This window comes from Eptesicus fuscus, chromosome 13 (assembly GCF_027574615.1).
Source record: "Eptesicus fuscus isolate TK198812 chromosome 13, DD_ASM_mEF_20220401, whole genome shotgun sequence".
Taxonomy (NCBI): Eukaryota; Metazoa; Chordata; class Mammalia; order Chiroptera; family Vespertilionidae; genus Eptesicus; species Eptesicus fuscus.
Window position 1 is genome coordinate 64,179,892 of NC_072485.1, and position 26,035 is coordinate 64,205,926.

Below are 26,035 nucleotides of genomic sequence, written 5' to 3' on the forward strand. Positions count from 1 at the left end.
AAGAGGTCAAAAGTAAGTGTTTAAAAATGTTTTTATTCCATTGCAATACAGAAACAAGAGAACACATCATATATGCATAGCACCAGCATCCAGATAAAGGAAAAAAGACCATTTGTAGGAACAATAGGCCTTCTGGGTCCCCTTCCAATTATTGCCCCCAAAGGTGACCATGCTCCTGATTCTAACACTCTATTTTAGTTTCGTTTGTGTTCAAACTTTATTTTATAAAAATGGAATTATACAGTATATATTCTCATATGTAGCTTTTGTTCCCCTGAACATTATTTTGTGGACTTATCAGTGTGGCTGCATGAATTGTACTTTGTTCACTCACAGTACTATCTACTACGCCATTGCCTAAATATACCACAGTTTTCATTTGTTTCTTCTACTGTTTAGTTGGATGTTTGCCTTTGGGGGCTATTATCTGTATGACTTCTATGACCATTTTCGTACATGTCATTTGGAAAATATACATGTGCACATCTGCTGCATAGTCCCCTCTGGGACAGGAACCAAGACCTAGACTCAGGAGCAATATTAGGAATCTCTTTATTAGGTCAGCCATGTTGTTTACTCCAATACAATAATGAAGTTGATATTATTTCTATATGTCTAATTTATTATTCGGTCCAGAACTTAGATGGGAGAAAGCATTAGATTGTGATAAATTATAATCTTTGAATCCAGACATTTAAGAATAAAGCCATTGAGACAGAACATTGAGCTATATTTAATGGAGAGGAATGTAATCCATTCAATTAACAGAAATACAGCCATATATTTTTAAGTATTTTCAATTAAAATGTTCTTGCAATCCTAATATCTATTATTTAAGCAATATGCATGTGAAAATAATACAGAAACAGAGCCTGCAGACACGTGACTTAGCCAATTCACACTAGCACGAAACAGCAAATTTTCTCTTGCTATTTATGGATAGAAAATCACTTTCTGTTTAGTTTACCAAAAAAAGTTTATATAGCCCTAGCTGTTTTGGCTCAGTGGATAGAGCATCAGTCTGCGGACTGAAGAGCCCCTAGTCAAGGGCACATGCCTGGGTTGCAGGCTTGATTCCCAGTAGGGGATGTGCAGGAGGCAGCCAATCAATTATTCTCTCCCATCATTGATGTTTCTACCTCTCTCTCCCTCTCCCTTCCTCTCTGAAATCAATAAAGATATATTTTTTAAGTTTATACATTTTATGGCCATTTCAGAAGACAGGCTAATAAAATTTTACTGACCTGAGCTCTGGGGAAATTATTCCTAAGAGCAATAAAATTACTCATATGGACAAAATACAAAACAAAAGCTATTTTTTAAAAAGGTTCTTCCAGCGTCTAAAGTAGCTGAAATTTCAGGGAAGTCTAATCACACTTTGCCATGAGCACTGCGTTTCTCCTTCCTTTTTCCTCTACAGCCAACAGTTACTCATTGCCATACCCTTGAAGAAGTCTTTGACATGTTTGATATGATCTTGTGACTGAGGCAAGGAAAATGAACTCTAGGAAAGATCAAAATTGTTAATAGTTTTAAAACTCTGATTTTGGAGACCTTTCAAATACATATTTATAATGCATTCCCCCCAAATGTTGCAGAGTACTAGCTCTCCCAACTTTTCTATAATATATAATTGCATCAATATTAGTTCAAACAAATGCCATTCTTCAATCTGCTAATTATGTTGTCATTTTCTGATAAGATAATAATTGAATCATAATTTGTTCAATCCTCTTAAATATTTCTCTCTTGTTTACAGCTCTCAAAGATTTGGGCCCCATTTAAATTTAAAATTATAATGTCAAGACCTAAAAAGAAGTAAGGAAGAACACAGGAAAGCATGAGTGGAACAGAGATGTCCTAGTAAATCTCATCACATTCACAAGGGAACTGGGCTAGAGAGGCAGGTGGCTGTCTGTGACAAGAGTGAGGAGATGCAAGTTCTCAGTCTCAGCTCATTAGTCCGTATCATTCATTCTCCATGTGACTTATCCAAGCCTTGGTTCTTTAATAAGGAACTGGGTCAGGTGATTCTAGCTTCATCATAAGTAATTCTCTAACTGGTTTGCTACACAATAGGCACCAGCTGATCTTTGATGACCAGCGTGTCATCATGAAGGAGCCCTTTAATTGAACTCTTTTCTCACTATAAAAGTCACCTTCCACCTATACCCAGTGACCTGATCATCATAACTCAAAGCTTGGGACCCAGCAGGCATCATGTGACATGTCAGAGTACTCACCCCAGAGTTGCTGGAGTAGACCTGTTTCCACCAAAAGACAGAAGCATATGCAGCTAGTAAGAGCTCCAGCACAGAAAAGATAAGCATCACCACCAGCACACCCTGCAAATCAGAACAGGGATGGTTGGTGCCATAAGCCAGCCTTTGTGCCTGACTGAGCGGAAACTGGGGGATGAAGGCTCTAGTAGTGGAGAGAACAAGAGACAGAGAAAATTGTTTAATTCTCTCTTCTGCTTTCTCTTTTGGATCTCTTAACAGAAAAAGGGAAATAAGCAGCAACAGTTTCATCTCACAGAATATTATGCCAAATGAAATAAGCCAGTCAGAGAAAGACAAACACCATGTGATCTCACTTATATGTGGAATCTAATAGATTAAAAAAACTGACAAACAAAATAGAGATTGACAGCTGTCAGTGGGGAGAGGAGTTGGGAGACTGGATGAAAGAAGGTGCAGGGGTTAGTCAAAGAACAAATATGCATAACCCATAGACACAGACAACAGTGTGGTGATGGCCAGAAGAAAATGAGGAGGGGGCTGGATGGAGGTGGGCAAAGGCGGAGAAAATGGGGACATCTGTAATACTGTCAACAATAAAGAAAATAAATAAATTACAATAAAATAAGAACTTTCATCTCAGAACCTTGGTGTCCCACATTCTGAAATAAGAGTAATCCTTCATTTATCCATGGTGGCTTTTATTACTTCCTTTGCTGAGTTTTATTATCATGGTGTTTTCAGGAGTATATCTGTTTTCATTTATGCATCATCAGTCTCAGTGCATTCCTTCAGCCTGACAAATTTTCAGTGATGTCTCTTTTAAATTCTGACAAATTTTCAGTGATGTCTCTTGGCATATTTTTCTCTCCCATGCTGTCCTACTGGAGCTCAGATTAGATGTGTGTTGAACCTTTCCACTTCACTGTATCCTCCGTGTCTTTTTTTTTAAATAAATCTTTATTGTTCAGATTATTACAATTGTTTCTCCTTTTTCTCCCCCAAAGCTCCTCTCCATCTGGTTCCCACCCAACCCTTTGTCCTTACCTCCCCCGCACTGTCCTCATCCATAGGTGTACGATTTTTGTCCAGTCTCTTCCTGCACCCCCCATACCCCATTCCCCTTGAGAATTATCAGTCCACTCCCTTTCTATGCCCCTGATTCTATTATATTCACCAGTTTATTCTGTTCCTAAGATTTTTAATTCACTTGATTTTTAGGTTCACTTGTTGATAGATATGTATTTGTTGTTCATAGTTCTTATCTTTACTTTTTTCTTCTTCCTCTCTTAAAAAATACCTTTCAGCATTTCATATAATACTGGTTTGGTGGTGATGAACTCCTTTAGCGTTTTCTTATCTGTGAAGCTCTTTATCTGACCTTCAATTCTGAATGATAGCTTTGCTGGGTAGAGTAATCTTGGTTGTAGGTTCTTGCTATTCATCACTTTGAATATTTCTTGCCACTCCCATCTGGCCTGCATAGTTTCTGTTGAGAAATCAGCTGACAATCATGTGGGTGCTCCCTTGATGCTTTTAATATTCTCTCTTTGTCTTTTGCTCTTGGCATTTTAGTTATGATGTGTCTTGGTGTGGTCCTCTTTGGATTCCTTCTGTTTGGGGTTCTGTGTGCTTCCTGGACTTGTAAGTCTATTTCTTTCACCAGGTGGGGGAAGTTTTCAGTCATTATTTCTTCAAATAGGTTTTGAGTATCTTGTTCTCTCTCTTCTTCTGGCACCCCCATAATTCTGATGTTGGTACACTTGAAGTTGTCCCAGAGGCTCCTTACACTATCTTCAAATTTTTGGATTCTTTTTTCTTTTTGCATTTCCGGTTGGGTGTTTTTTGCTTCTTTGTATTTCAAATCTTTGACTTGATTCTTGTGTTCCTCTAGTCTGCTGTTGGGTCTCTGTATAATATTTTTTATTTCAGTCAGTGTATGTTTAATTTCTAGTTGGTCCTTTTTCATATCCTTGAGGGTCTCACTAAATTTATCGGCCTTTTCTAGGAAATTCTTGAAAAACCTTATAACCGTGGTTTTGAATTCTATATCCAGTCATTTGTTTTCCTCTATTTATTTCATTTGTGATCTGTTTCTTTGTCTCCGCATTTTCGCTGCTTCCCTGAGTTGGTAGGGTAGCTTTGTGTGCTTGGTTTCCTATATGGCCCAGTGGCTCGGCCTCCCAGTTACCTGAGGTGGACACTCTTGGTGCACCCCTTTGTGGACTGTGAGTACAGCCTTGTTGTAGTTAAGTCTTGATTGTTGTTTGTATCACTGGGAGGAATTGACCTAAGGGCAATTGGCTGTGAGTATCAGCTGTGTCTACCTTGGGAGACCTGTGCTGGAGACAGCCTTATAGGACCAGACTTGCAAAATTGCAAAAGCCTCGTGCTCAGCTTGGATAGGGCGGAGTCTCAGGGCTGAGCAGACAGTCTTGGCTTCCTGTCAGCCCTGCCCTTGCACGCGTGCCTCCAGACCTCTGCCTTCCACAGCTCCCCTAAGTTTCCGCCTGACAGTCCAGGTTCCCCCTGTAAGAGCCTGGGTCCCAGGGGCTCGCCCAGAACTGGGGTTCAGTGAAGTCAGGAGCTTCCGACTCCCTTCCGCTAGGGAGAGCTAGTGGAAACCTCTGCAGTCAGTCTTCTCTGAGAGCACTCGCGCCCGTGCACCTCCAGAACCCTGCCCACCGCGGCTTCCCCTAGTCTCCGAGTCTCCCTGTGCCTTTCTCTCTACCTGACAGTCCAGACTCCCCCCTTATGAACCTGGGTCCACGGGGTTCCACCCAGAACTGGGGTTCAGAGTATTTGGAACTGGGATTCAGTGCAGTCGGGGGCTTCTTTCCCCCTTCCGCCAGAGAAAACCAGCCAGGCACTCAACTGCCCATCTTCTCTGCATGCGTGTCTCCATACCTCAGCCCTTTGCAGCTCCTCTGATTTTCCGTGAGCTTTTCTCTTTCCTTCTAGTTGTAGAATTTCCACTCAGCCAGCTTTCCTGTGGTTCTGAATGATGTCTGTTCTGTCTTTTAGTTGTAGTTTTGAAATTGTTGTGCGAGGCAGCAGTTTAGGTGCTTACCTATGCCGCCATCTTGGTTTCTCTCCTCCATATCTTTTAATTTCTCATTCATATTTTCCAAATTTTTATCTTACTGTATTGTGTTTCATGTGACATAATCAGACCTGCATTTCATTTAGCAGTTTATTCTTTGGACAGGCTGACTATGCTATTTAACTGATATGCTAAGCTTTTAACACCAAATATTATAATTTTCATTTCTACTATATTATCATATAACTTCTTGTTCTTGGGCAACTATATAATTTCAGTGTGTGAGTGTTATTGGGGGGTGGGGATTCTTTGATATGTAGAAAACTCATAAGCTGGGTTTGTGGACATCTCCCTAGGTCAAGCATGTCAAACTCAAAGGCTAACATGGGCCAAATAAATGAAGCATGCACCCTACAGGCCACGAGTTTGACATGCTTGCCCTAGATAGTAATTTTAGGTTGTTGTTTGGTTTTGTTTTTTTAAATATATTTTATTGATTTTTTACAGAGAGGAAGGGAGAGGGATAGAGAGTTAGAAACATCAACAAGAGGGAAACATCAATCAGCTGCCTCTTGCACACCTCCTACTGGGGATGTGCCCACAACGAAGGTATATGCCCTTGACCACAATCGAGCCTGCAGGCCAATGCGCTATCCACTGAGCCAAACTGGTTAGGACTAATTTTAGGTTTGATTCTGATAGAATCTTAGGAGTTTCACAGATCCAGGAAGTTTTTAAGTTAATTCTTTTATCTGAGGCTCTTCTCTTTTATATATATATATACTAGGGGCCTGGTGCATGAAATTCATGCACTGGGGCGGGGTGGGGGGGAGTCCCTCAGCCCAGCCTGCACCCTCTCCAATCTGGGACCCTTCGGGGGATGTCTGACTGCCCCTGTGGGATCGGGCCTAAACCGGCAGTCGGACATCCCTCTCACAATCCAGGACTGCTAACTCCCAACTGCTCGCCTGCCTGCCAGCCTGATCATCCCCTATCCACTCCCCTGCCAGCCTGATCAATGCCTAACTGCTCCCCTGCCAGCCCAATTTCCCCCAACTGCCCTCCCCTGCTGCCCTGATCACCCCCAACTGCCCTCCCTGCCGGCCTGGTTGCCCCTAATTGCCCTCCCCTGCTGGCCCAGTCCCCCCCAACTGCCCTCCCCTGTCAGCCTGGTCACCCCCAACTTCCCTCCCCTTCTGGCCTGGTTGTCCCCAACTGCCCTCCCCTGCAGGCCTGGTTGCCCCCAAATGCCCTCCCCTGCCAGCCTGGTCGCCCCTTGCTGGCCTGGTCCCCCCCCGCAACTGCCCTTCCCTGCTGGCCTGGTCACCCACAACTATCCTCCCCTGCCAGCCATCTTTGACCACATGGGGGTGGCCATCTTATGCGAGGGTATGAGGGTCAATTTGCATATTATGTAGGATTTTTTCTTTGGATACCATATGTGCAAAAGACTTGGTAAGGTGATTTCATCCCAGAAACCCTTATGGCAGATTTTTTTGAAGCTACTTGGTATGTTGGGCAGAGTTTCCCTTGTCTTATTTTCATAAATATTCCATCTCAGCATCTAACATTCTTGCAGGGCCCTCTATGTGCATTCCCTGCTTTCTGTGGAGCCTTAAATCCTGTCTTGGGCATTAAAACTCCATGATCCCAGCCTCCAACACCTGTGTTCCTATCCAGACCTCCATGGTTTTCTGGTCTCAGCTCTTGTTCGGTGACCTGGCTTTAGGATTTTTCTTAGCTTCTGGGACCTACGGTATTTTTCTTCCTTGATTTCTTTCTTCCTTTCATCCTCCCTTCCTTCCTTCTTCCAACCAGGGGTATGTATCACTAATATTTTTTAATTTGTTGCTCTTGTCCAGGTTATCTTTGTGTTAATAAAGAAAGAACTTTTAAATCCGCTTAGTCAGCAAAGGTGCAACTCCTCGGATATTGCACGTAGTTCTCTTTGACTCCTGTTATGTGAGAATGGGAGGCAGTTTTATGTATTGAGATTAGTTTTCATTAAATTCAGCCCCCACTCTCCCAGTGGGGAGGATGAATCTCATACCCCCATTGTTTTGCCTAACGTCTGCCCTGCACCACAGTTATAATATCTCCTGGGCTCTTCATGCTGGTTTCTAACCAGATGGGTTTCTGTGCTCTTCTGCTTCCTCAAGCTCCTGGATCAAGGGGAGTTTGGACAGCCTCTGGATCACATGGATAGCTGCACATAAGGGTGTGAGTCCAGAAAGTTGGCGCGCATTCTCCATGATTCATGAGACAGGTAGATCCCAGATAATGAGAGACAGTGTCTTTGTCTCTATAGCTCCTTTAGAGAGCAATCACAAAGGAAGAAATCTTTCTCCATAAAGGGCCAGAGTTGATGGTTTTAACCTCTGATCCAGTATATAGAGGATTTACTAATCCAGGATTGTCACCATCAACAGGTGGTGACTATCAAGTTTGGGGGAAAGGAGGTAAGAAAATGCTGCCCAGAGATGTTGGCATTTCTGCTAGAAGTCGAATCCACTGGTGAGCCATCTCCCATCCTCCTCTCACTCTCTGCCAGACCTATGAGGCCAAAGTATAATAATTATATGTTTGGGCTTCAGATTCAAAATCCATATCTAACTTAATATAGGATACCTGTATCTCAAATCAAATGAAATTCAAATAAAGAGTGGTGTTTCTGGGATATTCACTGAGGGGGAAAAATGCCTGTTCAAAAAAGGGAACACTTTGAGAGTTAAACCTACTGAGAATGGGATTTTCTTTTTTAATTTAAGAAAGACTACTGTAGGAATGGACTATCCACATCCCTTCTTGATTTCCTTTTTCGACTTTGCACAATGTATCCTCCATGTTATGCAGTCTGCTGACAGGCCTCTTTCAACCGTATTTTCTTCTGTCTGTCTTCAGACAGTCAGACAAACAGGGCTAGGGATTGCTGAAAAAGCAAGATTATGCAAAAGGGAGACAGAGATTTCACATGACAGGAGACTCAATCTGAAAGTACTTACTGTGAGACTGACACCATCCAGGACACAGTCCTTGACATCGTATATTGGATTAGGGTACCTTGAATAAGGCAAGGAGGATAGATGTTCCTTTTCTGAGTCACACAGTTGAGAGGCAGTTCTCAGGGCTACCAGGCTGTAAATGAGGAGGAAGAGGCCTGCTCCAGCGACAACAGAACTCACTGCATTAGAGGTCAGGCTGCCGATGGCCTGGAAGAGAAATTCTGCACTGGGATCTCATCACAGAAATGGCACATGACTCTGATTCCCTCCATCCACTGCACTACAACCAAGCTTCCCTCTAATCTGCATAGTCCTAGTGGGCACATACTGTGTCTCATTCATCTCTGTGTATCCATCCTCATTATCTAGTCCATCACCTTATATAATTAGCAAATGTTTGTTGAATTAAAAAATCTATGGATTAATTCCTGCTTTGGGAGAAAGGTTCCTTGACTTTGTAGCACTGAAAACAGAAGTTGTATCGCCAATATCTCCCTTTACTCCTCAACAGAATAATTTTAAAAGCTTCTAGAATATGGCCTTTGGTCCCTCCTGGGAAGACCAATCTATGGCTTGTTCTTTCATAAAGAAGCAGCTTCAGAGAAAAAGCAAATTAGAGAAGTTGGAATATATTCTATAGGTGGATCAGGCCTATAAGAACCTCATCACCATACTCACTCCTGGGTCATAGTCTACATTTTGGGGAAAGGGGTTTCACAAGATGTGACTCCTCTGCAAAGACACTGATGTACCAGATTCCCAGCGCATGCTCTTTTCTGTTTAAGCATCACTGTAGGATACTGTGTGTTGGGGAGGATGGTTGCCCTATCTTCTTCTGCCTTGACCCAGTAGCTATATGGCTTCAAGTTTCTGAGTCCCTGAAGGAAGAACAGAGTGAATGGGCAGCACCTTGGCCAGGAGCTGCCATGCGGGCAGAGAGCCCTCATATTATCCTGTGTCCCACATGTGGAGCCCATATTGTGTCAGGTCATCCCAAGCATAGTTTTTCCTTTCAGTGTATTCAGGGCACTTGGGAAGCCACCTCTGAGATCCACATGTTCATCTTTCACATTTTGTAAATAAAAAAACTGAAGTCCAGAGAAGGCAGGAACTTTTTCAAGCACACAGATGGATAGGGGGCTGAGCTGGGATGGGAGTAAAGGTTTCCTGATTCTAAGTCCAGAATTCTGACTCCATCCATGCTGTAAACTCTTCAATACCCTCTTCACTGATTCTGGGGGGTCACACTCTAGTTTCAAGCATCAGGAGCATATACCAGTATAGTACATCTTATGTTTTCTCATCCATAGCTAACCAGACCTTGGATCTACCTGAGTCAGGTTATGGCTTTTCTCAAGTCATCTTTGTGGGCATATGTCAGGGGAAAGGGAAAGGTTACTATGGAGAAGATCAAAGATCTCAGCTACTTCCACCCCCTGCCTCCCAACTCCTGACCTTTGTCAGGAGAGTGACTACAGTCTGATAATTCCTTGTTCTTGAAGAAGTAAATGAGATAGCCAGAAAAGATCTAAGCCCACACACCTCTGCCTCTGCCCATGCCATTTAGGGAAATTGACACATTATTGGATAGATTTTTTTTTAGAAAAAAACATTAGGATCTAGCTGGGATGGTCATCTACCATATCCAGGGCAGCCAAGGTAAGTTTTAAAGGATCCTTAGTATATGTAAAAATTTCCACTGTTTGGAGCTCCATTATGTAGGGGAAAGAATACTGGTATGAAGGCGAGGAATTTGGGCTTTACTCCTAGATCAGCCAGTGGACCAGTGGGGAGAACTTGGGCTCCCTCACTTGCTCTGAGCCTTGTTTCCCTAAATCAGGGGTCCTCAAACTTTTTAAACAGGGGGCCAGTTCACTGTCCCTCAGACCGTTGGAGGGCGGACTATAGTTTAAAAGAAACTATGAACAAATTCCTATGTACACTGCACATATCTTATTTTGAAGTAAAAAAAAAAAAACGACAAAAACACCCGCATGTGGCCCACGGGCCGTAGCTTGAGGATGCCTGCCCTAAATAGTCAAATGGAAATTTTGAACTGGAAGAATTAACTCTGAAGTTCCTTTTATACTTACAAGGGGCTTAGTTGATTTTTTCCCAGAGATAATGGAAAGGATTCCAGTAATGGCAAACTGCTCAGAAAAGAGAGAAATAATCAGTTCAGTTGTGTTGTAGAAATGTATCAATCACTCAATCAATAAGTAATCTAAAACTTTCAGGGAGATGACACTGTATGAATAGTGTAGGTCCATATTGATAGAGAGGTCTGATTTCTGCCCTCAGGATGTTTACCATTGACTTTGAAGAATCGGCAGATGTGCAAGAACTGGAGTCATGTTAGTGAAAATCAATATGAGCTAAGGAAGCCTGGAGGGAGGAGAGTTATAAATTACAAGGTTGGCTACTAACCCAGGCCTAGTGTCTGATCTAGAAATCTCCATACAGCAGAGGTCTAGGGATATCTAGTTGTTGCAACAGGCCAGACTCTTCTAGAAGCTGTATCTGCAAAGCACTTGATATGAGATGGAAGCATTAGGAAACTCCCCACTTAGAATCAACTTTTTAATAGGTTGGGGGGATTCTTAATTATTTATATTTATTGTTAGAACCCCATTTTTTAATCACAGAATTTGACTGTAAATACAGTTTATGGGTATGGATTTTCTTCCTTGGATTTAATTGTAAATAGAGTTTTGTTTTATGTGGGAGTTTTTCTTCAATTAACAATCATCTTGTTAGCCTTTTCTCACTAAATAGTTATTCCTTTAAAGCCTTATTTGTAGTGGCTGCAAGGTATTTAATCATATGGCTGATGTATAATTTATTTAGTGCATCTCTTATTGTTGGACATTTTATTGTTTGCAATGTTTCACTATCTAAAATAATTCCATAATAAATCTCATTGTACATTAAAAAATTACATGGTTGAAAGAAAGGAGATTGAGAATGACCAATAACTTAAAGGGAAAGATGGGAGCAGCCAACAGAAGCATTTGGTGGTTCAAGATGCAGAAGCAAATGGGCTTCAAGCCATTGGTGTAGGTGGCCTGAGTTAGACTGGGAGTCAAGGAAAATGGAAAGTACAGGGTCAGATGTGAAGAGTCTTTCATCGAAGCCCCAGAAGTCAATATTTGACTCCAGTGGTGTTAAGGATCCAATTGGTGGAAAAAGGGTATTCTGAGAAGCTAAAATGTTGGTTAAGCTGTGGCTTAGAGATTTGGTTGTCACAAAGAGGATCCAGAATAAATTAATTCTAATGTGAAAGACACAACTACTGGTTAAATAGAAAAAGTCAAGGGCAAATTATGCTTTTGGGGCAGGAGCAGGGCCTTCTTACATCACTGCATGATTTGTGTCCACACAAGGGCTGTATCCATACAGGAGTGATGCCTTGATAAAATTCATTTGCCCAGAATGTGTACTTTTTTCCTCCTCTGTACAGGATACTACATAGAAAAGAAGCGTGTGTGGGAGGTATGACTAGTGTCTAAAAGAAGGTCCTTTCTTCATGAGTCATTAGATGCAAGGCAGCAACCAAGGTTTCCAAGTGTTCAGGATTGCCTTTGAACTTATAACAAGAGTACCCTGCCTTGCATGAATTTTACCATTGATGGTTTACTTCTCTGTAAACCTGTGGCATCTCCCAGTGGTGGTCATTTTATTGTAAAAATGACCTTTTCACTCTATCTGACAGGTGGACTATTCTTAAACTGAAGGTAATCCAATGGCTTCATTGAAGGCCCAAAGAAGGATGCAAAAAATGTTCTACTTTTCCAGAGGCATACTGTAAAGCCAGGTTAGAAATGCTGGTATGTCCACTGCATTATCTTCTTGCCTTCTGTCTCATCCATTCACTCCCTGAGATTCTTACTGTTAAGCCTCTCTCTGCTCTTCCTGAATTGCAGAGACATGATGTGGGATGATAACAGAAGGAAATTTGGAGGTCTTAGCCTTTTTCTCCTCTCTCCCCACTTCTCAGAACGGAGTTACTCCATGACTTAGCATGCTGTTAGCATTTATAAAGCATATCTCCCCTTGGATACCCCATTCTACTCACACACAAAGCTCCTACAAATGGGTACCCGGACATCAACATGGCGGAAACTGCTGGCTTGAGGTGGGAAGAGTAGGGAGAAGAAACCAAAATAGCCCCGAAACTTGAAATCATCAGGCAACACAGGATATGGATACTCTATAAGAGACAAGAGGAAAAATACTAGAATACACTTTAAATAGGTAAAAGTGGCATTTGAATGCACATTGTGAATTATAAAGAATATTAACATGTTACAATGTGTCATATTAAAAAGGAAAAATGTGCTAGAAGGAGCTAATAAGCATTCTCTAAGAGAAATTCATATGTTACTAACATTTTCTTGTTTTCTGATAGGATTATTAAACTAGCAAATCAGGGAATAATTATATGCACATTTTTTTACTTTATTTTGAAAATGTTGACAAATTTGTATGGTTCTGGGAAAAGTAGATGGAGAAAATTTTTTCTAGACAGCAGTCCAGTTACATGGATATAGAAAGCAAACTTACCAAGGGAGTGCTAATAAAGGGGTCAATTTCAATGGAAATAAAATAGAGCAGGAATTCTTTAGTGCTGTTATTCATCTTATCTTTTTTATCATTGGATTTTAATAATCATTGCTATTTTTATGAAACCCATGATGATAATAATGGGTTTGCTGAACACTCTCTACATTCTGGCTATTACAGATAAGAAAAAATGAGATACCAGAAGTTAAAATAGCTTGTACAAAACAACACACATGGCCAAGACTCAGGGGTGAGGAATCATTTTTCTGCCAAGGACTATTTAGATATTTACAACATCATTCTAGGGCCATACAAAATTATCAACTTAAAAATTAGCCTGCTATATTTGGCCAAACATCTAATTAGGTCACCCCTGATGCCTTGGCAGGGCCAGACCAAATGATTTCGAGATAGCAAGAAGTAGTTGTATTCTAGATGTACTATGAAGATTAAACCTGTAGGATTTGCTGAAAGTTTGAATGTGGATTATGAAAGAGAAGAATGAGCTCCGCTGGTATGGCTCAGTGGTTGAACATTGACCTATGAACCAGGAGGCCATGGTTCAATTCCCTGTCATGCATGGGTTGCAGGCTTGATCCCCAGTAGGGGGCATGCAGGAGGCAGCCAATTAATGATTCTCTCTCGTTATTGATGTTTCTATCTCTCTTTCTCCCTTCCTCTCTGAAATCAATTTTTAAAAAAATTTTAAGAAAGGAATAATAGTTGCCTCCAAGTGTTTTGGCTTGAGCTTCTGAAATTATGGCATCGACATTGATCTGAGATGGAAAATATTGTATGAGGTGTGGGTTTGGGGAGGAGTATCAGGATTTCAGTCTTATGCAGGATAAATGAGAGATGTTTAGTGGATATCCAAGTGGAGATGTACCGAAGCATTTGTATGTATGAGTCTTAAGTTTATAACAGAGATCCAGGCAAAGGATATCGTTTTATTTCCCCAAGTCATATTAGAGATAATATTTAAAGTCGTATTACTGGATGTGGTTGCCATTGCAGCAGATACAGAAAATGAATAGAAGCAAGGACTGAGCTATAGAGCACTCCAAATTTAGGATCAGGGAAATTCATAAAAACGATAAAAGAGCATAAAGAGAACAGCCAAGGAGGAAAGAGAAGAAAACAGAAGAATGTGATGTCCAAGAAGCCAAGTGAATGAAATGTTTCAAGTAGAAGAGTGGTCAACTGCATCAAACACTTTCATTAACTCAATAAAGTTAACAACAGAGTCTTGAAAATTGGATTAGTAATGTGGAGCAAAGGAGGCAAATACCATTGGATGTGATTCAAGAGTAACTGGAGAGCCCTAGCCGGTTTGGCTCAATGGATAGAGTGTTGGCCTGCGGACTGAAAGGTCCTGGGTTCAATTCTGGTCAAGGGCACATCGATTCCAGTCAAGGGCACATGCCCGGGTTGCGGACTCAGTCCCCAGTAAGGGCCATGCAGGAGGCAGCTGATCAATGATTCTCTCTCACCATTGATGTTTCTATCTCTCTCTCCTCTCCCTTCCTCTCTGAAATCAATAAAAAAATTTTAAAAAGAGTAATTGGTGACATTGACTTCCTACCTTTTAGAGGACAGTTGCTGGGAAGGCAAGTAATGAATGGGGCATTAGCTGGAGAATATGAACTTAAAAGTATTTGATTTTGCTTTTTTTGTTTTCAAGACGGGAAAGATAGGAGTAAGATTCTGAGCTTATGAACTTGATTTAAAAATTTGCAGGGAGGATTGTCATTAATTAGATAAACATTTTATTCTTTTTAAAAATATATTTTTATTGATTTCAGAGAGTAAGGGAGAGGGAGAGAGAGATAGAAACATCAATAAAGAGAGAGAATCATTAATTGGCTGCCTCCTGCATGCCCTCTACTGGGGATCAAGCCCACAACCCGGCATATGCCCTGATAGGGAATTGACTGTGTGTGACCTTCCGGTTCATAGGTCGATGTTCAACCACAGAGCCAAACTGGCTGGACAGATATTTTATTCTTAGTAGCTGGAGTGAGGAGAAAGAATGTATGGACATAGACATGGGTAATTGTAGATGAATAGCAGCTTATGGACATTCTATCCAGATTGCCTCAATATTTTAGTATTACAGGAAACAAAGTAATAAATGAAGATGGAAGAAACTTATGAGATTTGAAGGAGGAAATGTATAAAATAGTTTTCTGGGATAATAAGAAAGTGAATGGATGAAATAAATAGGTACTTTTAGGCAGATTTTTTAGTCCATTTGAGGTTATGGTCATAAACCAGAAAGTGTGTGTGTAACTAAGGTTAGTGAATTCAGTTATAGAGTAGAAAAATGGGCAGAGTTAGAATTAAACCAATGTCATCTCAGAGGAAAGGTGGGGGAGGGTGGGTGGGTGGGTGGGAAGTAATCAACCAAAGACCTTAAATGCATATATTCATAACCCATGGACACAGACAATAGGGTACTGACATGAGATTCTAAAGTAGGAGTATAGATGAGAAGGAAAGATTGATCTGGAAGCATCCATGAGAAGCTAAGAAGGCACTGAGTTCACTTCCATGCCTGGAAGTAAGGGTTGGAGTGAAAACCATTCCTTCGGGGCTAGATTTCTGTTTGCACAAAGATGAAGAGGCCTTTGAGAGGGGAAAAAAGCACAACTGGGGGAATAAAGAGGACTATGCAATTAACTGACCCTGAATTCCAGAGGCCACAACTGGGCAGGGCTCCAAAGCTGGAATGAGTAGGAATTGGGTCTTAAAAGGGGTATTCAGAACCTTGTGGGAATTAAAGTCCTGAATGTGAAGGATGAGAATCTAGGACACTGGGGTGTCTTATAGTTACTCAGATAAACAGGGAGAAAATGTATGGTGAGATTAGTTCAGATCGTCTCACCTTAAAATGTGTAAGAAATGAGCTCAAACTAAGATGACCTAATCTAATCATATTGAGTAAAATATACAGTTAAATCAATATCTCCACTATATTAAAGCCAATTTATAAGATACTTCATTGTGTAGACTACAAGTAGAAAAGACCCAGTGGTTTTTGTTGATTTAAAGAAAAGTCTGGGGAGGACACAGTCTTCCCATAAAGTCCCATTTCATGGCCCAATTAGCCTGGAGTCACACAGAAAAATAAATGACTCTCCCAGATCCATTGTAGATCTGTAGTCGGGAAACATTCACAATATATCCCTAGTGTTCTCCTTATAATGAGGTGGACTTACTCCAACAACTGTGGTTTCTTTTTGAAGATCATTCTGCAGTGTATCTTCTTTTTGGTAAATGTGTCCAGGTTTCTCTCTTTGGGGGATAATTATGTCCTTCAGAGTGGAGTCAAAGGCTTCCTTGGTCTTGGACTGTGACAGCATGATGCTAAAGATGCTGGAAGAGGCAATGAGCTCAGTTAGGACCCAAGGTCTGACTTAATGATGTGAAACTCCCACAGATCAGACTTTGTAGGAACTTAAAATTTTTTTTCATTGTCCAAGAGGTGATCTGTCCTTCAGGAGCATAACTGAATATGGGAAGCAAGGGAAGCATTGAAAAGTTAGCATGCTTGATACAGTCCATCCATTGAGGACAGAAAGAATGTCCCTGGTGAAAACTGTAAACATTTGTAGGTCTCCCCAACTGAGAGGCAGACAATTTATATACAACTTGCTTTGCAGCCTTGAGTGTATCCATTTCACTCTTTCTGACCTTAAGGGAATTTGAGTTGATGGTCTGTAGTTCCAGAATTGTTCCCATATTCTGGCAACTTGGCTTCTTCCTTGCTTTTGTGGTTTAATAGACCAAATATGCATGTAGTTCCCTTTTTCTAATCTTAATAACCAGTCTTTCAAGCTGCATCCATATTGTCATGTATTGCAAGATTTCCTTCTTATTTTAAAAGCTGACCTTGAGGACATTGTGCTAAGTAAAATAAACCAGTCACGGGAGGACATGATTTAACTTACATAAGGTATGGTAAATAGTCAAACTCATAGAAGCAAAGACTAGAATGGTGCTTGCCAGGATCTGGGGGAGGAGGAAATGGGGAGCTGCTGTACAACATGTATAAAGTTTCAAATGTGCAAGATCAATTCTAGAGGTCTGCTGTACAACACTGTGCTTATAGATAGCAATGCTACATGGTGCATTTAAAAAGCTGTCAAGAGAATAAATCTTATGTTAAGTATTTTACTGCAATAAAAAAAGAAAATCAGGAAAAAAGAAATCGAAGACTTACCCCAACTTAAGGATTTTTTTAAGTCTCTATACTCCTGAATTCCTCTCTGCAGATTTCAGTTCTCATGCCCAAAGACTACAAATGTGCTAATTCTGAGCCTGAAGCTAGAACCTGGGGCCTAGTTGGTAGCCTCTAGCTTACCGCCCTCTCAGATACCATGTAAATTCATTTTCTTTTATTACATTTTGTCTGTTTTGTTTTAAATAGAGTGTAACATAGCAAATGCAATCAAAAGAGGAATAAGGTTTGAAAAAGAAAAAAAAATTCCTTAAATCTTAACTATCACCTACTGACTACTATTTTATATGTATCCTTTACATTTTCTTTTTGTCCTTTCTCATTTTGCCTCCTCTTCCTTTATATATGTTTATACACATTCATAATTCTACCTAAACAGAATCATTCTAACCATTACACTCAACATTATTGTGTGGACATCATTGACACTAATACATATAGATATTACCCATCCTAAATTTAAAAGCCAAGTGGCAAATTCTGACACATGCTACAACTTGAATGAACCTTGAATACAATATGCTAACTGAAATACTAGTAAGCCAGTAATAGAAGGACAAATATTGTATGATTATACTTCTGTGAGGCACCCAGAGTACTTAAATTCATAGAGACATATAAAACTGAAAGCAACAAATGAACAAACAAGAAAAAAAACTCACAGACAACAGAATGGGGTGACCAGAGGGAAGGAGGGTCGAAGGGTAGTAAAGGGAAAGGGGTCAAATATATGATGACAGAAGATTTGACTTTGTGTGGTGGGCACACAATGCAATATACAGACAATGTATCATAGAATTGTATACTTGAAACCTATAAAATTTTATTAATCAATGTTGCCCCAATAAATTTAATTTTTAAAAAATATAGCATGATGGTTACCAGGGGCTGAGAAGAGAGAACAACATGGTGTTACTATTTAATGGGCATGGAGTTTTGGTTTGGGAAGATGGAAAAATTGTGGAGTTCAGTCGTGGGGATGGTTTCACAAGGAATCTCTATATTGATGCCATCATCTCCAAACTCTACAGTCTGTGAAGGATCCTTTGTCCTCCCACATTCACCACATGGATACAAACTTGAGGTAGCCCCCAACTTTCCAAGACAGTTCTAAAAATCCCCACTTTGAAGGCAAATAAATCATAGCTTGGAGAACAACTTCTCTGCACACAGCAATTTTCTCTAATACAAAATTAAAATGGAACAATGGGATCCTAATGCAGGATTCAATCTAACTGCACAGTATTTGTTGAGAGTATAAAATGCAGAGAATTGTAGAAAATCACAACTTTAAAGCGTGAAGGAAGTTTAAGGATGGTTTCACCCAGTTCTCTTATTTGGAAAGAGAGTAAACTGAGGCCCAGAGCGGGAAATCAACTCACCAATTCATGCAGGTGGTCAGCAGCAGAGACAAGGTGAGAATCTTAATTCCTGGCTCTCTGTTAAAAAAAAAAAAAAAACAACAACAATGCAATAATCACCCCCAAAATTTATGATCCAAACCAAGGTGCCTCCCTGTTCCTCCAGCCCAGCCCTGTGAGTTGTGGTTGGTGGGCCAGGTCACTTCTGGGGAGCTCTCAGCCAGAACTTCCTACTGGCTGTTCCTGCCACAAAGATTTTGCTGCATTGCTCTCCAACCTCTGAGACTTCCTGTCCCTCATTCAGAGTAATGTTTATGATTACACAAGATATGAGTCTCGTTGTACTTATGCACAGTTTCTACATAAAAAAAAAAAGTACATCAGTTTCCTCTTTCTAAATGTCAAGGTCTGGAAAACAACACAAATTAGAAGTAACACACAAGAAAGAGCTTGTGAGGGCGAGTGAGTTGCATGGCCCCATTTAGAATTTGTTTCCTGCATGCCTATAGGTAATTCAACTGGTTCCTTTTGGCCTGAATTTTCTTACCTACTAGATGGGGATGGATAATAATAATGCCACTATATGGCTGTTGGGAAAAATAAAGAGAAAGGATGTTAAGAGCTTATGAAAAGTAGGCACTCAATAATTAGTGATAATGGTAATGTTAATTTGAATTTAGGAGAATTTATTTTCCCATTTCCCAGGTCTTGGCAAATTGAAAGCAACCCGTGGGGACTCATTTCCTAGTTGGTACTTCTTTTGGGTGCCTCTTCATTCTCAGCCTCCGGCTTCATATCTTCCTAACTTCATACTCAGCGAAGTCCAGGCACATCTTTGGAAAGATGTCAATGGATTGGAATCAGAGGCAGAGCCATCAGGGCTGCAAACAAGTTCATATTCTGGGGAGTACATATTTTTGTTGAGGGAAGATTGTTTCTATTTTAACATTCTTTTTAAGGAGGCCGGGAGAACAGCCTTTGCTCAGGAGGAGGAGCATGGCTAAGGTGGCAGTAGCAACAGCTAGCAGCATGTCATGCTCCATGCTTCTCAATTTCCTGTTGGCTGGAAGGACTGGTCCCAAGAGAGGAGGAAATCTAAGCTAGTGGGGTTTAAGAAACTTACAAAATGCTTGAAGAGAATTTTAATCCCGTCTCTTTAGTCTACAGACTAGATATTGCTGAACAAACCACAGATCCACAGGTCAAGTCAGGGGGAAAAGCAGGATAAGGATCCAAGTCTCTTGGTAGCTGAGCTCAGGCTTACACCTCAGCAACAGTCTATCATTTTGTCATCTCCATCCCCATGACAAACATCATCTTAATTTAAGAACACCAGGAGAAACCAAGATGGCGGCATAGGTAAATACCTGAAATTGCTGCCTCGCACAACAACTTCAAAACTACAACTAAAAGGCAAAATGGACATCATCCAGAGCCACAGGAAGGCTGGCTAAGTGGAAATTCTACAACTAGAAGAGAAGAGAAAAGCACACTGAGACTTAGAGGAGCTGCAGAAATAAAGGCAGAGGTATGGAGGCACGTGCATGTGGAGAGGACTGGTATCTGAGCACGTGGCTGTCTTTTTCAAGCGAGAGGGAGACAAAAGCTCCCAACTGCTCTGAACTCCAGTTCCAAGTGAGACTCTGGGAACCCAGACTCATATGGGCAGAAACTGGACTGTCTGGCAGCGGGCGGGACTCAAGGGCAGCTTTCTCTCAGAAGTGCTTGCAGCGATTACCAAGGGACACTGAGACCCAGGGGCCTCTTAGGGCAGGGCTGACAGGAAGCCATTGCTGTTTGCTCCGCCCTGAGACTCCACCCCATCCAAACGGTGTGCAGAGGCTTTTGCATATGAATGGCCAGGTCCTTTGAAATCTAAACTTACCTAACAAACTGCAACTGAGTCGGTGAGACCCAGAACATCCAAAAGAAGGCCCAAGGCCCCACAGAAGCTTGCATTGCTTCACAGCTGGGCCTTATCTCGGCACCTCCAAAACCCAAACAAAGAAGAAGAATCTGCAGATCTCTCCATAGCTCCTGCCTGGTGGCCTCAGGCAGAGGCTAAATTAGCACCTCCTTGGAGATCCAAGAGCCAGTGTACCCAGGGGTCAGAGTAGGACCATCCAGATTACAACTCCTCAGATCCACAAGGGACACACTCAGGGGGAAGACTCAGTGAGCACCAAAGCCCCACTGAAGCAAGTCTTGCCTCATAAGGTTGTCTCCAGCACAGAAGTTCTCCCATCGTAGACATAGCTGAGCCTCACAGCCAATTGGCCTGGAGGTCAATTCCTCCCAGTGATGCCAACAACAATAAAGGCTTAACTACAATAAGACTGTGCAAACAGTCCACAAAGGGCTGCACCAAGAGTGTCCAACTCAGGTAACTGGGAGGCTGACCCTTTAAACCATATAGGACACCTAGCACACAAAGCCACTCTATCAACTCAGGGAAGCAGCCAAAATGTGGAGACAAAGAAACAGGTCACAAATGAAAGAAATGGAGGAAAGCAAACTACTGGATATAGAGCTCAAAATCATGGTTATAAGGTTCTTCAAGAGTTTTCTAGAAACTGCCAATAAATTTAGTGAGACCCTCGAGGATATGAAAAAGGACCAACTAGAAATTAAGCATACACTGACTGAAATAAAAAATGATATACAGAGATCCAACAGCAGACTAGAGGATTGCAAGAATCAAGTCAAAGATTTGAAATACGAAGAAGCCAAACACATCCAACCAGAAAAGCAAAAAGCAAAAAGAATCCAAAAATATGAAGATAGTGTAAGGAGCCTCTGGGACAACTTCAAGCATACAAACATCCAAATTATGGGGGTGCCAGAAGAAGAGAGAGAGCAAAATATTGAAATCCTATTTGAAGAAATAATGACAGAAAACTTCCCCCACCTGGTGAAATAAATAAACTTATAAGTCCAGGAAGCACAGAGAACCCCAAACAAGAGGAATCCAAAGAGAACCACACCAAGACACATCATAATTAAAATGCCAAGAGCAAAAGACAAAGAGAGAATATTAAAAGCAGCAAGAAAAAAACAGTTAGTTACTACAAGGGAGCACCCATACAATTGTCAGCTGATTTCTCAACAGAAACTATGCAAGCCAGATGGGAGTGGCAAGAAATATTCAAAGTGATGAATAGCAAGAACCTACGACCAAGATTACTCTACCCAGCAAAGCTATCATTCAGAATTGAAGGTCAGATAAAGAGCTTCACAGATAAGAAAAAGCTAAAGGAGTTTATCACCACCAAAACAGTATTATATGAAATGCTGAAAGGTATTCTTTAAGAAGAGGAAGAAGAAGAAAAAAGTACAGATAAAAATTATGAACAACCAATACATATCTATCAACAAGTGAATCTAAAAATCAAGTGAATAAAAAATCTTATGAACAGAATAAACTGGTGAATATAATAGAATCAGGGGCATAGAAAGGGAGTGGACTGCAATTCTTGGGGGGAAAGGGGTGTGGGGGTGTGGGGAGAGAATGGACAAAAATCGTATACCTATAGATTAAGACAATGGGGGGATGGTTAAGGGCAGAGGGTGGGGTGGGAACCAGGTGGAGGGGAGCTATGGGGGGAAAAAAGAGGAACAATTGTAATAATCTGGACAATAAAGCTTTAAAAAAAAAATAACACGGTCATGATCCAGAACTTCCTCTGGGTCTGTGACCCGCTTTGAACAAATTGCCAAGGAAGAATCTTGGTCATTTGGGCTTCTCTCATGTCTCTACTGAGTCTCAGAAGGAATGTGTGGAAAAATCAGTTGAATATCAGTTCAGTTTTATCATATATAAAATCATAATAAAAAGTACTTCTGAATTTTTGTGAGGAATCAGGCATATATAAAGTCATGTATGTGAGTCCTATATAAAATGCCCTGCATAGAGTCTGACATATACTAGTAAAAAATTTCAAGAAAATCTGTATTCCTGGTGCAATATCTTCTTCCACCGTCTATATTGAAAAATGTACTTTCTCTCTAAATTAATCTCTGGTCTCTATGTGTAATTTTTTTATGTTTACTCTAACCTCATTCTTCTGTCATTGATTGAAATATCCTCAGCCCTTTCCAAAGAATCCTGGTTTTTTAGACTGGCAAATGACTCGTGGTACTAAAATTGCTTCAAGGGTTCATCTATTTCCCAATTTCCCATCCTCCCACCCCAAGCTGACTGTGAAGCTAGTGAAAGTGGAAGTGTGTCTCAGCTCTCTACTGACCTTGAATGGAGGTGACTGAGATTTTTTCCTCTCCTCCAGATATAGATAAGATAGAGTGCATCCACAGTATGGAGGTTCCTGAAAAAATTAAACTGCCTTATGACCCAGTAATTCCACTTCTGGGTATATAGCTGAAGAAATCCAAAACACTAATTCAAAAGAATATATGCCCACCACCCAAAGTCACATCTTCTCCTGTCACCTCATATTGGGACCCAGACTTTGTAACTTAGAAATCCACACATGAAACCTCTATGTTCATGTTGACCAATGTCACCCCAATAAAATTTAATTTAAAAAATAAATAAGGGAAAAAAGAATATATGCAACCCCTATGTTCATTGCAGCATTATTTTTCAATAGCCAATATATGCAAGCAACCCAAGTGCCCATCAATAGATGAGTGAATTAAAAAGTTGTGGTACATATATATAATTGAATATTACTTGATCATGCTGTCCTTTATGTGAAAGTGTTTTACTGTTGGTGGTCTGTGAGTAAGAACAAAGAAGATTATACGCAACACTGCTGGTGGGAATACAGACTGGGCAGCTGCTATGGGAAACAGTATTCCTCAAAAAATTAAAAATGAAACTCCAATTTGACCCAGTGATCCCACTTCTAGGAATATATCCTATGAACCTGGAACATTCATCAGAAAGAATATATGCATCCCTATGTTCATAGCAGCGCAATTTATAATAGCTAAGATTTGGAAACAGCCTAAGTGCCCATCAGCAGATGAGCGGATAAAAAACTGTGGTACATTTACACAATTGAATACTACACTGAGTGGCCAGATTATTATGATCTCTGAACGCATAATAATCTGGCCACTCAGTGTATATCCTATATAATAAAAGGCTAATATGCAGCCGAAACCAGTTTGGCTCAGTGGATAGAGCGTCGGCCTGCAGACTGAAAGGTCCCAGGTTCGACTCCGGTCAAGGGCATGTACCTTGGTTGTGGGCACATCCCCAGTAGGGGGTGTGCAGGAGGCAGCTGATCGATGTTTCTAACTCTCTATCCCTCTCCCTTCCTCTCTGTAAAAAATCAATAAAATATATATATTTTTTAAAAAGGCTAATATGCAAATTGTCTCCTTGACCAGGAGTTCGACCAGCAGGCAGGCCAGCCAATCGCCCATGTCCCCTCCCCCTGGTCAGGCTGGCCAGACCCCACCCATGCACGAATTCATGCACCAGCCCCCCCTCCCTCTCTCCCTCTCTCTCTCTCTCTCTCTCTCTCTCTCTCTCTATCTATATATATATATATACATATATATATATATATATATATATACTGAGTGGCTAGATTATTATGGGTTCAGAGATCATAATAATCTGGCCACTCAGTGTATGTGACTGTGAAAAAGAAAGAACTCTTACCATTTGCAACAGCTTGGATGTGCCTGGAGAGTATTATGCTGAGCGAAGTAAGCCAGTCAGTAAGTATCACATGGTCTCACTCATATGTGAAATCTAATGAACAAAATAAACTGATGAAAAAATAGATCCAGAGACTTAGAATCATGGAACAGACTGTTGAACCTCAGAGGGAAGGCAAAGGAGGGTGGGTGGGAAGAGATCTACAAATGAACTTGTATGCATATATGCATAACCCATGGGCACAGACAATGGGGTGAGGAGGACCTGAGTGGGGGATGGGGGATGGGGGCATGATGGAAGAGATCAATAAGGAGGGGGCAGGAAGGGAGAGGACTTATGTAACAAAGATTCTAAGGCATCTATGCATATAATTGAGCAGATATAATTTACTTATTAATAGAACACCTTCTTCTGAAAAATTAGCAGTTAACACATTTGGACCTCATTTTACAGTTATAAAAATAATTTTTTTCCCTAAAAACTTGAATATAATTTCTATGAGATGAGGCAAAAACTTTGCAACCTAGGTACCAATTCTAGCCTCTATAGTCTCAATCTTCTTAAAAAAAAAATTAATTTTAACATAGTAAACATATTGAAATACAGTAATATTTAATGTTTTTAGATGACAATATTACTTAAAATATTGCTTTTTACTTTTTTAAATATAAGAGACATTTTATCAGACATCTGACAATTTTTTTTCTATTGATTTCGCCCTCTAATTTGAATTCTATGAGGAACAAAATTGTTGAATATAAGCACAAAAATGGAAGTGTAGGGAATTTTTATCATTCTATCTATAAATTTTAAATAATTAAAAATGCTCATGTTAACAAAGATTTTTCATTAATTCCTTCTGTTTAATATTGGCACACTCTGATATTAGTCCACTATTCACATAACAGGTACTACATATTATGTGGATGTGAGTTCATTTTTATTAAGGTGTTAGTTATTACAATCCAATGCTTACATTTACATGGCATCAAATGTTTAGTGTGAGTGGTGACCACTTACCTGATTTAGAAGACATGTAAGGCATTTTAGGAAGCCTCAACTAATTTGCTTTCCAAACCTTTGTAATATAATATTGAATTTCCCAAACACAAAAACATTGACAGGCCCCTATGATTCTTTATTCCGTGATAAATTTGGGGAGAAGGCAGACAACTGTCTTTGCAATTGAATTTGACTAAGCTATCTGTTCCAAGAATTTGCCATAATTAGGAGAGTCAAATAAATCTTGCACATTTTTTTTCTAAACCAAATACTGTTAACACTGTTATAAATTTCTGTTGTTAATGTCTGTTAAAAAGTAGCTTCATACAAAAGGACTTCTTAAAACGGGCCTGATAACAATGTACATCTGTTTCTTATCTTCGCCAGGTCATTGTCCACTTCCCTTAACTGAAACGACATTGTTCCTTTTAGTACACTTTGTTTTTTCCTTTTTCCTCTGAGAGTCCCCTGTATCTATTATTCTAAATTTTTACAAACTTTTAGAAATCAATAGGGCTTCATTAAATTTGAGAGAATTTATAATGAAGTTAATTTCTCTCTATAAGTAGGTAAAAATGCCTTTTTTTGTTTCTTAACATTGTTTATTCCACCAGGAATCATTCTTTTATTTTTATTTTTTACGTTAAGTTTTAATGTGTCGCTCTTTTTGTAACTTATTGGTTGACCATAAGAAATAATACTGGCCTTGAAATTAGGCCACCTAGATTTTGCCTTACCCTTTTTTTTTTTCAAATTCAAATACAGTAATAGTATTTGTTCCCCGCCCCCTACATAGTTTTCAAATGCCTTAAATTCACAAATATAAAATCCAGTTGCATTGTGTTGTACTATTTATATTTAAAAGCAAGAGTATCAACAGCTAAGTGGGCCAGAATTTTGTTTCTATGTAAGGGATATTAGAGCAGGTTAGATCATTCTTATACCACTAAGT

General features: G+C 40.3%; 1 protein-coding gene across 3 annotated transcripts; it reads right to left on the reverse strand.

Moving 5' to 3' along the window:
- Positions 1–1,192: 1,192 nt before the first annotated feature.
- Positions 1,193–24,127, reverse strand: LOC103292766 (membrane-spanning 4-domains subfamily A member 7-like). 3 transcript variants are annotated; one of them, XM_054725423.1, is made up of 8 exons: positions 24,082–24,127; positions 18,471–18,527; positions 16,067–16,223; positions 12,361–12,495; positions 10,379–10,435; positions 8,286–8,492; positions 2,244–2,345; positions 1,193–1,504 (listed from the first exon to the last, which is right to left on the reverse strand). In XM_054725423.1, exons 2-8 carry the CDS (start codon positions 18,476–18,478, stop codon positions 1,415–1,417), a joined length of 756 nt encoding a protein of 251 aa, XP_054581398.1. In that variant the 5' UTR covers positions 18,479–18,527; positions 24,082–24,127; the 3' UTR covers positions 1,193–1,414. The 3 variants fall into 3 exon arrangements, with proteins under 3 accessions (XP_054581398.1, XP_008147247.3, XP_054581399.1); XM_008149025.3 differs by lacking the exon at positions 24,082–24,127 and having other exon boundaries at positions 18,471–18,636; XM_054725424.1 differs by lacking the exons at positions 2,244–2,345; positions 24,082–24,127 and having other exon boundaries at positions 18,471–18,636.
- Positions 24,128–26,035: the final 1,908 nt, after the last annotated feature.

What these genes read in the sequence shown, in the direction of transcription:
- LOC103292766 (XM_054725423.1), bottom strand. An exon ending in TGGATGGTGTCAGTCTCACA is followed by an intron (nt 2,346 to 8,285) that starts GTAAGTACTTTC and finishes TCTGATTTGCAG; the next exon opens with GGTGTGCTGGTGGTGATGCT. An exon ending in TCTACTCCAGCAACTCTGGG is followed by an intron (nt 1,505 to 2,243) that starts GTGAGTACTCTG and finishes GATCTTTCCTAG; the next exon opens with AGTTCATTTTCCTTGCCTCA.